Here is a 15,347-nt window from a genome sequence, read left to right as displayed (position 1 = left end):
ATAACTTCTTTGCATATCGACATGTGTTGCTTTACAAAATAGCCCGCTTTACAAAGTGGCCCCTGAATCCTTTCATTTTTCACTATGTGGCCCTCGCTGGAAAACTTTTGGACACCCCTGGTTTAGACCCACCTTCTCATTTAGACAAAGTGTGTTCAAAGTTTGCGCCGGTACCACAATGCAACATTTAAGTGAAACATACGGCTCTGTAATATGAGTTGTGTCAAAGAAACCTTTATTGTGTCCTCACTAGTGTGTTGCTGCAGTGTTACTGCAATCTATCTGTGGCGTTGGGTATATGCATAATTGGCCTGAGTACGGTTTACAGTGCCTTATTACACGCACGAGCAATGAAAAAAAACATTCATGATAATTCCTGGGCTCCATGCGAGTCTTTAAGATAACGTACATGTCATTGTTCTTTTACGATATCACTTTATGGATGAAAAAGTGTGTTATAGTGCGTGACCAAGTCAGGTGTGGTATGTGCGTACGAGGTGTGTTAAGAAGCAGTGTTATGCTGCGACAATCTACACAGACTGACCTATTATAATGTGTTCACGACAAATTTAAAAACAAAAGCTGCGCCAAAGTTATCTGTGGTGGTCTAAATGTATTTGTGGCGGGCCACCACAAATGACGAGCGTATGGGAAACACTGTGTTGCTGTTACTACAGTGCATTTACGATTACTACACCAATTTAATGATACTCATAGATTATTTTACAGCCCCAGAATGAACTTAATGACATGAGACATAAAAGCCTGTGCTGACTGAAGGCTTCTTTTGTCTGCTATCTGCGCACAGATGAAACATTGTTTTGATCACAATGGGAACAAAGCCGCGTCAGTTTTCCAACTCAAATTGGCTGGTACTATTCACGGCAATGGCAGAAATAGAAACACTGAGTGTTATTTGCAGCTCGGGTTTTTTTTTCTACCAGAGATGAATACACCAAGCAATGTAATGTAGGTAAGTAATGCTGATGACATCATCATTTACTACTTTTTATACAGTACAGACCAAAAGTTTGGACACACACAACACAACTGAATGGTCCCAACCCCATTAATAAGGCAAGAAATTCCACTAAGTAACCCTGAGGCACACCTGTGAAGTGAAGACCACTTCAGGTGACTACCTCATGAAGCTCAGAGAGAACACCAAGGGTTTGCAGCGCTATCAAAAAAGCTACTTTAAGGAATCGAAAATATAACACGTTTAGAGTTATCTCACACTTTTTTGTTAAGTACATAATTTCACATGGGGGCCGCACGGTGGCCTACTAGTTAGGATGTTGGCCACACAGTCAGAAGATCGGGAAGATCTGGATTCGATTCTCCATTGGGCATCTCTGTGTGGAGTTTGCATGTTCTGAATGCCATCGTGTGCACACTTACTCGTGACTTTGGCCAGAGACATAATTAGAATGGATGACAATAAAGGATTTTTCAAGCTACAGCAGTTTGTTGACATGATTTTCCTCCATTTGTGCATATTTTTATTTACATTATTCAGTTATCATATGAAGTTTTATGCTCTTATCCAGTGACATGCGCTCAGCGGAGGCTGTCATGATGAAAAATACAAAAAACAGTAATAACAAAAAATTATTAATATTTGTCAATTGGACTGTATTATAAATGTATTTTCTGTGTGATTTTTAACATTTTCTTATTAAAAAATCGTTGAATTTGCAGATTTGCTGATCAAATACAGGGAAGAAAACCAAGCTGAGGTCACCGAGAGCGTTGCTTCTCGGCTTAGTGCGCAAGCCCCGCCTGCCGTCTGAGTGCACACTGAGTTGGCTCATGGCGCCTGCCAGTTTCTGTTTGTCAGCATGTGGCCGATAATATAATGTAATATAACATTTATGACTTTCTACACCCTGTGTAATGTCTAATGTCAGTATGACATCGTCATTCGTGCTAATCGAACAATAAAATACGTAGAAATGTCATCCAAGAGGCACCTGCAGTACCGCTGCATCCTGAAGGGGCGGGGGCGTGTGAGAGATGAAAGGTGCTTGTCATTATTGTCCTTCCACAATGGAAAAGACAGCGTTTTTCTTTTTCTTTTTTTCTTCAAATGCAGTCTATACATTTTTTTACGCTCTGCTTAATGAATGAATGAATTTGACTAACAAGATGGAGGATTACATATCCAAACTCAGCAGGAGTTTTACAACAAAGTATCAGAACTTTTCCTGGAGAAGGAAAGGCTGTATGTACTTCACATACAAATAAAAGGTAAGAACACAAATGTTTTTCAATTTATACAAACATAAAAATAATTGGGTCTGAGAAGTACAGTATCTGAAAATATTTGGATTAAAAACGCCAAAGGAGTTAGTGCCTCATCAGCCATGAACCTCTCTGCACGCCTAATATAGTAGATATAATAAGAGAAAATACAAAACTTAAGACATAAATAAGACTCCTACTCGTGTGTGTTGCTGTAAATGTGTTCCGGTGGCGTGGACAGGGAGTTTTAGCTTGGCGTGGGTTACGGCCACGATAGTAGCCCATGCTAGGGATTATTGTGCCTGTTGTGAGACCATTCAAACCTGCAATGAAAACCTGTTGTTCCGCCGATCAAGTCTGGTGCTTGTGTGTCTCACCCAACATGACAGTAGCATTACCGACACCTAGTGACCAGTGTAGAATACTGCATATCATCACAACGTTTTTGAATGTATCTTCTGAATGCCTTATATTTGTATTTTCATTTAGCCATTTTTATGCTTGAAAATGCTTAATTTAGGCACAAGATACGTACAGTTTGCTTAAATATGCTTATTTTTGGAATAATAGGTTTTATTCTTTGCACTGAGCAGGCAGGCGCTGTGTGCGTGTTTTAATGCTGTGTAACTGGACAGCTGTTGTGTTGCTGTCATTTCACGCTGCTTTGCGACAGTGAGAAAGTTAACAACACAATGTCGACATTAACGGACCAGTTTTTCATAGGGTCTCAAATTTAATGCCGACAAAAGCGGTCGTCTTAAGCGGGCTCTTTTTTTAGCAATAAGAAGAACAGTGGTCCAGCACGTGATGTGTTGGTCTGTACCCAAGAATCAGTTCCTCACCTGCTGGAAATAGAGAGAGGAAGTCATATGTTCATCATCTCCATTCAGTCTTTTTCAGAGGGTTCATCAAGCTGATCAATTCTCTTTGTTGTTTCCACCAATGATGGGCAGTGACGTCAAATAGGCACATAGCACGTTATCCAATAATACACCTACCTTCCACGAGGGCAACACCCACAGTCCTAGGTCATCCCGCATCAGCTCACCGCACTTTCTCTGGATGTGGTTGTCATGGAGATAGAGCGTCCACCGGTGGCACTGTTACCATGGAAATTCCTTCAGCGGCAGCCAGCCCGTTAAGTTGAGTACCAGGATTAGCGCGAGGGTAAGAGTTGCTGCACCGCTCAGGAAACATCGCATGAGATTACCGGCGGCCATCACTCGGAAAACGCATCACACAAGGTAAGAGCGCAAAGTGAGTGCTGCTGCCGGGATAAACTTGTGAGAATCAAGTGTACCGTAGTAGGAATTCTGTAACAAAAAAGAAAACATCATTACATTATATGACAAAATAGTCAATAACATGCTGATTTGTCAAGGTGTTGAGCATATTGTGTATGTGCTACGATTCATCTCTTTATTTGCCATACCTGGAACATTTGCCTGCACATTTGTCTCTCATAATCAGTTTGGGGCAAATGACTAATAAAAAAAAATAAATTACTGTAGTCATAGTTACTAGTTACTTTCACAAAAAAGTAATTGAATTAGTAACAGAATTACTCCTTCATAAATGTAATTAGTTACCAGAGAAAGTCATTATTGTGTTACTTTTAAAAAATTAAAAAAAAAACCTTCAAATATGTAAAAGAATTGGGATCTAGCGTGTGCCGTTGAGGGCTGATCTCGTGACTTGCAATTCTGTACCAAAACACTAGGAGGCAGTGTTTTCCTGCGTGCGAGCAACCACATCTCTCACTTCCTGTGTAGTAGTACTTGTAGTACTGAACAACCACTCCTGAAGCCACATCCAGATTTTTGATACAGTAATCCTTCGTTGCTTCGTACTTACAATTTTGTTTTTCAGTTTTTCAGTCCCAATCAGTTTTTCAAAAGTGCATTACTTAATAAATACATACATTTTTGTGGTTGAATAAGATCTATTATTAACAAAAAATATGCATATTTAAGCAAATTTATGGGTTTTTTTTTGCCTAAATGAAGCATTTTCAAGCATCAAAATGCCTAAATGAAGTAAAATACAAATAAATATAAGGCATTCAGAAGACACATTCAAGAAGAAGAAAACGCAACACCACCTTGCAGACATGTCCGCGGTGTACTGTGGTGAAGTTAGTTTCACGTTGGATGTTGGATATTCGGCTCCGCAGCCACCACAGCGGTAGTTCCCCCTCAATGTGCCCGCACTCACATTGTATGTACTATATTGAGTAATAGGATTGACTATAGGGGTGTTACTTTGCGTCTAGAGGGCTTTAATAATGTTAAAAATCATATTTAGAGGGTCGTAAACAGTTTTTTTATGCTCTAACTACAAAATGTTGCATTTATGAATAAGGAACACTATTGCGCGGAAAATCACTTATTGCGGTCAGGTCTGGAACCGATTAATCGCAACAAACGAGGGATTTCTGTGTCGGCATCAGTGCATAACAATGCCACATTTCACTGTTGGTAACAGTAACATTTGAAATAGTCATTGATGAGATTGCCCATGCAGTTGTTGTACACAGAAATAATGGTAAGCACTAGAGTACATTCTCTGCCACATCAGCATCTAACAATCCAATATGTCTGCAGCTGTCTGACACAGCAGATCAGATTACGTCTCTCTTGAGCATTTATTGATCAAGCTCTCATATCCAGAGCAAATGCGAGCTGGAATCAATGAATCCTAACATGAGATACGAGTTCAGGCCATGTGGTAGATAGTGAATGGATCCCATGTTCATGTGGATCTACAGTACAGTATATACAGTCGTCCCTCGTTTAGAGTGGTTAATTGGTTCCAGACCCAAACACAATAAATGAATTTCTGCGATAAAGGATTCAATGTTAATAAATTGAATATTTTTGCAGTTAGGGCATAGAAAACCTGTTTAGGACTTTCTAAATATGGTTTATAACATTATTACAGCCCTCTAGACACGAAATCCCATCCCTATAATCACCTTTACACTCCTATTATTCATTGTTCACACCACATTATGCTACATGGACTCGAGATCAACACGGACACCACCTTCCTGTTTTGCCATGACTTATGTTTTGAATTCAATAGTGTCACTCTCCTCAATAACTTGATTTGCATTTCATTTTGGGTTATTGAGGCGAATTCTAGAAATAACTCATGGCAAAACAGGAAGGTGGTGTCTGTGTTGAGCTCGCTCCTACATCGTGTTTTTGGGAACAATCAGGTCTTCAATGAGGGTAAATGTAATCTTAAATGCTCATTTATCCCTTTCACTGATCATTTATATGTATTTAGAATTGTTTACTGTACAAGTAAAACTATAATTGGAAAACTATAAAAAAAAAATGTGTTTTATGTTGTCATTTGTGTTTAAAGGATTAATTGGATTTACATGATTTCTTACGGGAAAAACTGATTCAGTTAGCGTCCGTTTCCTTCTGGAGCGAATTAATGACGCTAACCAAGGTTCCACTGTATATCCTGGTGAAAACTGTTGATCATGACAGGATGCATGAAAATCTTCAAAGACCATTTACTGTAACAGGTAGGAAGCCATTCTGGGGCAGATCTGGGCCATTCACGTGTTTTTCTTCGTTTTTTGTGCTTTATTGGTTTGTATTTTCTTCAGTCTGATTGGCTCGCTGGCCCACAGAACGGACATGAATTCAAAGTTCAACTGATAGGAGCTAGTCTGGAATCATACGCCCATACATCCATGCTGACATGCAAAGGTCACATTGAAACGTTTCATTTCTTTGATGAATGAAGGCTCATTCAACATATTAAACAGGCTATTTGTAGTTTGCTAGACCAGCAGGCTTTTGAGGCCCAGAGAGGTTGTGAAATACATTCCTGCTTTCTATTTATTTTCAGGGAAAATCTGTCATGCAGGACTGGTCTGCCTGCTTCTTACTATAGCTCCTCCTTTGTTTGTGCCTTGAATACTAATACCCTGCTGGTGCACTGCCATCACGCTAACAGGTTCAGAGAACAATAAAAAGAATCCATGAGGTCTATTTAAATCAGGCGTGTCCAAACGTGTTTTTAGTGAAAAATGCAATGGATGCAAGGGATCCTTGATATGCTAAGACGTTTTCAAGAAAGAACTGCGTCTCAGTTTTGTGATGTAGGTGAAAAAGCCTATTATTACTGTCAGCTTTTCTCTTTTTTCCCTATTTTTCGGCATTCTTCTTAAATAATTAATAATTTTTGTACAGTTTCTTTTTGTAACATTATGCCTAATATTATTCCCATAATATGTTTACTTTATTCCCATGATATTATAACTTTTTCCCCAACCTAATTTTCCAAAAATGATAACTTAATTTTGTTTTTTATAAATTTATGATAAAAAAATAACATAATTTTAAAAAATATATTCCAACTCTATGTTACAAAAATTACATTATTTTTCCTCATAATGTTATGAGTTTATTCTCGTAAAATTACGACTTTTTATCTCGTTAGGATATGACTTTATTCTCTTAATATTTTTAGCTTTATTCTTTTAAAATTGCAGCTGTTTTTTTCCATTTGTTCTGTTTTTCTTCCCACAACATGTTGACTTTATTTTCATAATATTATAACTTCTGCAGTAAACAAATGTTTAAAGAAATTACAAATGTTTTTGTAATTTTAAATTGCAATTATCTAATTTGAATTTTTTTTTAACTTGTAAAATTTTTATATTACATATATATATATATATTTTAAGTATTTTTTTATGTTTAATTTTATACTACTAAAATGCCGTTTTTTTCCCTCATAATATGATGTTTTTCTCGTAAAATGAAGCCTTTTTTTGTTAATACTTTGACTCTATTTTTGTAAAATCACAGCTGATTTTTTATTTGTTCTATTTGTTGTTGTTTTTTCCCAACTATTTAAACTTTCTTCTTGTATAGTTTCTTCTCATAATTATGACTTTATTCGCATAATATTTTGACTTTGTTCTCGTAATATTAAAACTAAAATGACGTTATTTTTCCTCATTTGATATTTTCCTAAAATTCGGACTTGTTCTCTTAATGTTTTGACTTTATTTTTTAAAAATTACAGATTTTTCCTTTTTTTTTGTTGTTGTTTTTGTTAAATCATATTTTTAGAATGTGACACGGGTCAATAAAAAAACAGCTTCAGGCTGCACTTCGGACACCCCTGATTTAAATTAAAGTTTTTTCAGAATCAGCTGTGGCAGCAATAGTCTTTTTCATTAAAAATGAAAAGGCCAATTGATGCTACAAGGTCATTTGACACTCATTTTTTGCAATTGCAAGGCCATTTTAGAATGCTAATGCTTTAATGGGGTGTCTAATATTACGATTCACCTGCTCTTACCACAGTTCTTGAAATAGCGAACATAAAACAAGCATGGAAAATATCGGCTTCGGCCTTTTAGCCTGAAAATCGTTATGGAAAACCTGTTGTCACGTAATGCATGTATCTTGCATGCAGACAAAAAAAGAATAATGAACAGATATCAAATATAGCCGGAATAATGATGAAATCATAAAGAAATGTGACCTCAGACATTACAGTCACAGAGAGTAATCTAAGAGTCCATCTAGAGTCCTATTTTTAGCTCCCTGTAGAGACCCCCACACACCCCCTTTGGGATTATACTGACGCACGTTCTGCGGCATCATGATGAAACCGAGACATGCAGTGAGCAACACGCTGCAGGTAATCAGGCATCCATCACTGTACGTCCATTACTGTCTGAGGGCGCTGCATTGCCACAGCTCTCAGCAGACTGATGGACTGATGAGGCAATCTGGCCACATGGGAGATCATATTTCCTCTCTAAAGCGGAGTGGGATGAAGAAGGTGACTGTGGACACACTGCTGTCCACATGGCACAATTAATCACAACCTAGTGGACCTGTATTTGTTGAATTAAAATACCCATAAAAATTTAGATTTTTGACACACGGCTCGCTCCTCCCCCTCCAAACCCTCCTGCTGGCTCAATGTTGACTCAGATTTCAGATCAACATTTGCAATAAAAGTTTAATTACATTATGTTCTGCTCAAGAACCCTTCAATATGCCTCCCACACTTACTAAACACATTTTTAACATATAAAATGTATAGCTACTCTCTAGGGGTGCATTGGCAACATGTAATATGCAAATCAGAGTTGCACCTGCAAATATATATACACATTTGTATGTATTAACAGCTCTAAATGAACTGAAAATCAAGCTAAAAGATAGCACACGTCTGAAAATCTAATTCCCTAACACTAGTTTCTTTGCTAGCGGCAGAACATTTGAATCACCCTTTAATCGCGTTATTATGAGCAATGAAGGGTTGCGTTCAATGACAACACGTCATTAGAGTTGAATTCACTTGTTTTTAATTTATTTTCTGGGATTTCCGAGCATAGCGTAGCAAAGTAGCAAGTGTAGAAATATGTACTTCCATATGAGGAATTACAAAGTGAGTGATAAGAACATTTTTTTCTGATTTAGACCACACATACACGCATAATAAAGACGTTGTTTTGATGTTCGGAGTGTCCCTGAATACATCTCACGGTCGTCTCGTGCCAATGAGGAAGTGTCGTTCAGATGACAAAGGGACTAGAGACGTGTGAGTTGGAGATAGGTGAGATAGGTGAATTGCATTGTTGTTGATGTGTTCAGGTCAGAACAAAGTTACAAAAGAGAGTCAGGCTATGTAATTAATGAAACAAATTAGTTACCAATGTTTTTGACAGCCCCAGTATCGTCATCATTAACAGTGCATTTGTTCCATGTAAAGCCTTAAAAAAAAAAAAGTCAATTAAACTGTGCGCCCAGATCCATTACGCAAGTGTGCTTTTGTACACTTTTTATTGTTGCTATTGTTTTATGATGAACCGAAAAAAGATCTTCTTGTGGCTTAAGTTTTTGATGCGTTGCCTTGACTTCAGGTGTATTTCCATTTCGATAATTATTTTCTAGTGATGGAAATTTCGGCTCTTTTTAGAGAGCTGCTTCTTTTGACTTGGATGACTAAAAAGAGCCGGCTCTTTCGACTCCCAAGTGGCTGCTCAGATTTTTTTGTTGTTGTTTGAAATGAATTTATTACCAAATAATGTGTATTGCGTAAAATGAATTACTAATGTAAAAAATACACATATCAGTTGTTTATTAATGAAATGGATTTATTTAAACCTCAATGAGCAGCTGAAAAAATATATTATGGTGTGATATTATAAATAAAATACAAAAATAAAGACTCATCTCAATAGGCAAATTAAAACAAAATAGGTCAAATCACCTCATGCATATTTCTCACGAACAAATCGCCTCTTAAGGGGCACCACAGCATTTGTGCCTTCATTCATATTTGTGTTTGCTTGCTAACTTGCTAACCGCTAGCACTGAAAATGTGAATGTATCCTTTCACTACATAGCCGCCACCTCTGGGACACCTTGTACTGGGACAAAGAGGCTGAATAGCTGACAGGAGGTTCACTCTCTCCGTTCATTCTACTATAGAACCAACGCCCACAGACACATGCAGAGTGAAATGGAACAGGCATACGTATACGCACACGTCAATTTATCGAGGCGTCAAAATGATCAACCTCGTTTTTTTCTATCGTTCAATTAATCGTTTTATCGATTATCATGACAAGCCTACATATCTAATGTTGGATAAGATCATCGATGAACAGATGGAATGGTGTCGAAGTTATATAGAAATTTCACTTTTGCACCTCGAGCAAATATGGTGCGTTCTAGGACATTTTTCAGGACGCTTTTTCTAGGAAGACATTTTCCCAATAAAGTGCGAAATCTCTGTACATGCTGCACATTTGACCTGTATTATCACGTATTTAGACATTATGACCAATTTAGGGTGAATGAGACGCGTTTTCTGCAGAAAAAACGGCCTAAAATGTTGCAAAAAATGTTATATTTTTTGATATAAAAAGTCTGCATGTCTGTGTCAGGAATGCTGAATTGCAAATGTGCGGGGATCCACTGCAGTATACATTTTTACAAGCCGCGTCACGTCAATACATCGACCATCTGGCCACCGTTGCGTCTGTCAATTTTTTTTTACATTGGATTTTGCTGGGGCGTGGCTGATTGTAAAAAAGCCAATTGAACACTATGGAAGTAGCTGTCTGGTTTAAAAAAAACAATAGACTAGTTCTCTGCTCAAGCTCATGTGGAGGATGTTTGTGCATAAGCATGCAATTAGCTTGCCTGTGGATGCAGAAGGTGGCAACAATCGGGTGAGCAGTCATGTTGTACTGTCAGAAGCTGCCTTACTACAACTGATGTCAAATCCAATTTGTGCTCCTGTTGTGTACATTTTTTCTCTCATGGGAATTTGTGCAATAATGCTGAGCTAACAAAATGCTTGTTAGGTGTTTCTCGTTCACACTGCACGTGTTGCTGACAGGAATCGGTGTCTCTACACCCACCAACACACACAAAATGTAGCTGCAGTAGACAGGTTTCGGTGAAAAGCAAAAGGAAAAAGAGAGAAGTAGTGCATTTCCATAACACCTTAACCATGGACTTTAATATGCAGTGGAACCTATTTAAGTCAGTCCCCATCTGGATCGGATGCAAAACTTAGAAGATCTTTTGTTTGAACGCGCCCATTTTTCATGTAAGTATTGGAACATGTGACTGACGGGTCTGTTTTGTTGCCCAGGTGTGCTACATTGCTTATTCAATCAATAAATCGCACTGAATGTCTACGCTCAGCTTCATATTGGGTAGGAGAGGTTTTGCCTGTGTGTGCTGTATTTAGAGGTGAAAACAACATGAAAACCAGAGAGTTGTCTATGGGTGAAAAACAAGCAACTGTAATTCTGAGAGATGATGGATCAATCATTTACATATTCCCTTAACCATGGACTGGAATGTACTAAGTTAGCGTGTCAAGTTAGTGTCACTCAAGGACTACAGAGTTGAAATGCAGTTACGGTGCCTTTTTTATATGGAAAAAAATGGTGGTGCACTAACCCCTTTCATACTATGAAAATTGCAACGTTGCACTTCAAATTTCACAGCTTCACTCTATCACATTTTTAAAAAATTGAATACGGCCTATTATTAGTAAGAAATATGCATATTTAAGCTAATTGTAAGCTTTTTTTTGGCCTAAATTTTGCATTTTCAAGCATAAAAATAGCTAAATGAACAAAAATACAAATATAAGTGATTCAGAAGATGCATTTAAAGACGCCGTGGTGATAGGTAGCATTCTACACTGGTCACTAGGTGTCCATGAGAGACAATTGCCACCGCAGGAACTACTGTCCAGAACAGGAAGAACAACAAGGAAGTCATATTTATGTCTAATATGTCTTATTTTCTGTATTTGTGTCTTCTATATTGGTTAAAACGAGTGGAAAGGTGACTATAGGGGTGTTATTTAATGTCCACAGGGCTCTAAGAATGTTTAAAAATATTGTAAACAGATTTTTATGCTCTACTTACGAAAATATTAGATTTATAAAAAAGGAATCCTACTTTGTGGAAATTCACTTATCATGGTCATGTCTGGAACCAATTAACCACGATAAACATGGGATTACTGTATTTTTTCGTAAACTGTGTTTGCATTTCTGCTAAAAAATATTGTTTGTGGCACGCCCTATGCATTGGAAGACATGGTACCGTATGTGTAATACACATGGATTCTGTAAGTTGTCCCTCGTTTATCGTGGTTAATTGGTTCCAGACCTGACCACGATAAGTGAATTTTCACGATGTAGGATTCAATATTAATAAACAGAATATTTTTGTAGTTAGAGCATAGAAAACCTGTTTATGACTTTCTAAATACTTTTTAAAGACACATTGTTAGAGCCCTGTACACATGAAATAACATCCCATAGTCACTTTACATTCCTATTATTTTTTGCGCACATTGCGGAGGCTATTGGATCACTGCAGGGACATATAGCCGCTCAATGCGTATAGCAGGCTACCGAGCTAACTAGTTAGCCGTCAATTTATTTGTTTTAGTGTTTCAAACGGCGTGGGGAAGAAGGACAAAGTAAGAAGCCAAAACCTTACCACTTCCACACGGAATGGGAGGAGAACTCTATCATGTCGGACATGCCATGGCTGACTCCATGCAGTGTGAAGGTAATGGAAGGTTATGTCTCATCAATGCAACATCACTGACACCTAGTGACCAGAATACTACATATGACTTGTATTTCAATATTTTTTGAAGAATAATAGGCCATAATCAACCCCAAAACAGCAATCATTAATTCATTTTTGAAAATAGAGCAAGGCAGTGATGTTCGAACCGTGACGTGGCGAGGGACGACTGTATACATAAATGTTTTGCCACATTTCTGAATCACTACTCTGTATTACATACAAATGGCATATTGCAAAGTAACAAAAACAGTGACGACCGCTGGATACTGCTTGAGTTGCCGCTGATGATGACACAGTAACAAGTGACCTGCTGAAATACATATCAAACGGAAGCATGCGCATCTGACGTGGCTGTGCAGAGGGAAGTATTCAGGGCTGGAGGGAAGGGTGTGGCCGGCCATGCAGCTGTCTGGCATTTAGAGTTATCTGAGATGATGCTGCATCAGTGCTGGCTCAACACTAACAGCAATGTAAAGTACTTGAATTTCAGTCTCCTCTCAGAGTTGCAGCCATGCTGACCACAGCGCAGCGGTGATGTAAGAGCCTCCATCAAAACTAGTGTTGGGCAAAGTAATTAGTTGTGAATGAAAGGATGTAAGGGCCACTTTGATATTTTGTAAAAGATATGCAAGAAGTTATACTGTATACAGTATGTTTCAAGAAAAAACTGCATCTCAGCTTTGTGATATGGGTGAAAAAGCCTATTATTATTATTATTATTATTATTATTAGTAGTAGTAGTAGTAGTAGTAGTAGTTGTAGTATGCGCTTCGCTTTTTGCTCTTTTTTTTTTACCATTTTTTTTTTGTTTTTTTTTTATTATCCAAACGTTTCAATTTCTTTCCTATATATTGTTTGCAAATTTTATTTTTGCAATAATGTCTTCATATATTTTGGGTTTATTCTCATAATATTATAACTTTTCCCCCCACCTAATTTTCCAAAAATTTCAAAACTATATTTTGTGTTCATAATATTACAACTTAAACAAAATAAAAATGTTTTTTTTATTTAATATTTCAACTCTATGCGACTAAAATTACATTATTTTTCCTCACAATATTACAAGCTTATTCTGATATAATTCAGACTTTTTTCTCTTAATATTTTGACTTTATTCACATAAAATTACAGCTGTTTTTTTCAATTTCAGCATTTAAAAAAAAAAATGATCCAACTATTTAAACTTGTTCTTGCAATCATGACTTTATTCCCATAATATTTTGGCTTTATTCTCATAACATAACTTTTTCTGCAATCTAATTTTCAAAAATTACAACTTTATTGTTATTAGAAAACTTTAGACTTTAAAAAATAATATGTTTTTACTTTAATTTTTTCAACTTTATGCTACCAACATGATGCTAGTTTTTGTCGTAGTATGACAATATTATTCTTGTAAAACAACATTTTTCCTTTAATATTTTGGCTTCATTCATGTAGAATTACTGCTGTAATTCTTTTCCGTTTTCTTGTCAAGTTATATTTTCAGAATGTGCTGCGGGCCAATAAAAAAACAGCCACGGGCTGCAAATGGCCCCTGTCCCGCACTTTGGACACCCCTGTACTAGCTGCTTTCCCAAACACAGTAACTACTTTAGTAACAACATTTCTCCTATTGCATTACCTTATAGAAAAAGCTTCAAATATGTAAAAGACTTCATTGTGGCGTGTTCTGTTGAGGGCTAATCTCATGACTTGCAATTCTCTACCAAAATGTTAGGGGGCAGTGTTTTCCTGAGAGTGAGCAACCACAACTATTGTGGACTAGCTATTTAGTTTCCTGTGTAGTAGTAATGAACAGTGATTATCCATGACCGGAAAACAACAGCCACAACTAATACTTACTGACAGTGGAACCCGTTTAAGTCGACCACTGCTTATGGGGATGATTAAATTAAATTAATTAAACAACTTAATAAATAATACATTAATTCAATAAAATATAAATATAATAAGGCCGCACGGTGGTCTACTGGTTAGCATGTTGGCCAACACAGTAACAGTCTGGAGATCTGGAGATCGGGAAGACCTGGGTTCGATTCTCCCTTTCTGTGTGGAGTTTCCATGTTCTCCCCGTGTGTGCGTGGGTTTTCTCTGGGTACTCCGGTTTCCTCCCACATTCGAAAAACATGCATGTTAGGTTAATTGGCGACTCTAAATTGTCCATAGGTATGAATGTGAGTGTGAATGGTTGTTTGTCTATATGTGCCCTGCGATTGGCTGGCGACCAGTCCAGGGTGTACCCCGCCTGTCGCCTGAAGTCAGCTGGGATAGGCTCCAGCATGCCTAAAGAGGAGAAGCAGTATAGAAAATGGATGGATGGATAAATATAATAATATTAAATTAAATAGAAAACGTTTAATTTAATTAGACTATATTAGATAAAATATATTTTACATTTACTCCAGGGTTTTATCCCGGAAGTATTCCCAATTGGTTATTCTTTTGAAACCCTGTATGATGATAAAGATATTTTATTCATGAATAGCTTAGCTGCCTCATGCTTGTCCAGTTGGTTTATTTCTGTCACATTATCGGCTGTTGACTCACAGCTGCTTGAAAAGTCCCTTCCTACAACAGACCAGCCACACGTTTTTTTTTGGAGGGGGGGATGCTAGGATAGAAGTGTATACAAGGGATAGCAAACGATGACACATATCATGAAGGCCATAAAGTAGCTTTGTGAATAAAAAAGCCACCCGGATATCCATCCATTGTCCTATATGGCTAAGTTGACAAGAGCGATATGTTTATGATATGTTTATTGTTTTTAGGCATCGTTATTAACAGTGATAAACTTCTTTTTACACTGTATGGAAAAAAATTCTTTTGAAACAGTGCTTGCAGGGTTATTTTTACAACAATTTGACCCTGAAGCAAATGAACTTGAACGGGCTAAAACCACTACGTATAACTTTATGTATATTTACATGTGTATTTACTGAAAACAAAATGCCCAGCTTTCAAATCTGT

General features: G+C 37.3%; 1 protein-coding gene across 3 annotated transcripts in view; it reads right to left on the bottom strand.

The window, feature by feature from the left end:
• The window catches only part of tp53bp1 (tumor protein p53 binding protein, 1), an 87,704-nt gene that overhangs the window by 42,845 nt on the left and 29,512 nt on the right, over positions 1–15,347 (bottom strand). For all 3 annotated transcript variants that reach the window (XM_054771789.1, XM_054771792.1, XM_054771791.1), the window contains exon 3: positions 3,243–3,557. In XM_054771789.1, coding sequence (XP_054627764.1) covers positions 3,243–3,284 — 42 coding nt within the window. In that variant the 5' untranslated portion in view covers positions 3,285–3,557. The remainder of the gene's footprint in view (positions 1–3,242; positions 3,558–15,347) is intronic.

The sequence above is a fragment of the Dunckerocampus dactyliophorus genome, chromosome 3 (assembly GCF_027744805.1).
Source record: "Dunckerocampus dactyliophorus isolate RoL2022-P2 chromosome 3, RoL_Ddac_1.1, whole genome shotgun sequence".
Lineage (NCBI taxonomy): Eukaryota > Metazoa > Chordata > Actinopteri > Syngnathiformes > Syngnathidae > Dunckerocampus > Dunckerocampus dactyliophorus.
Note: the sequence above shows the minus strand (reverse complement) of the source record. Positions and strands in the feature narration are given on the sequence as shown.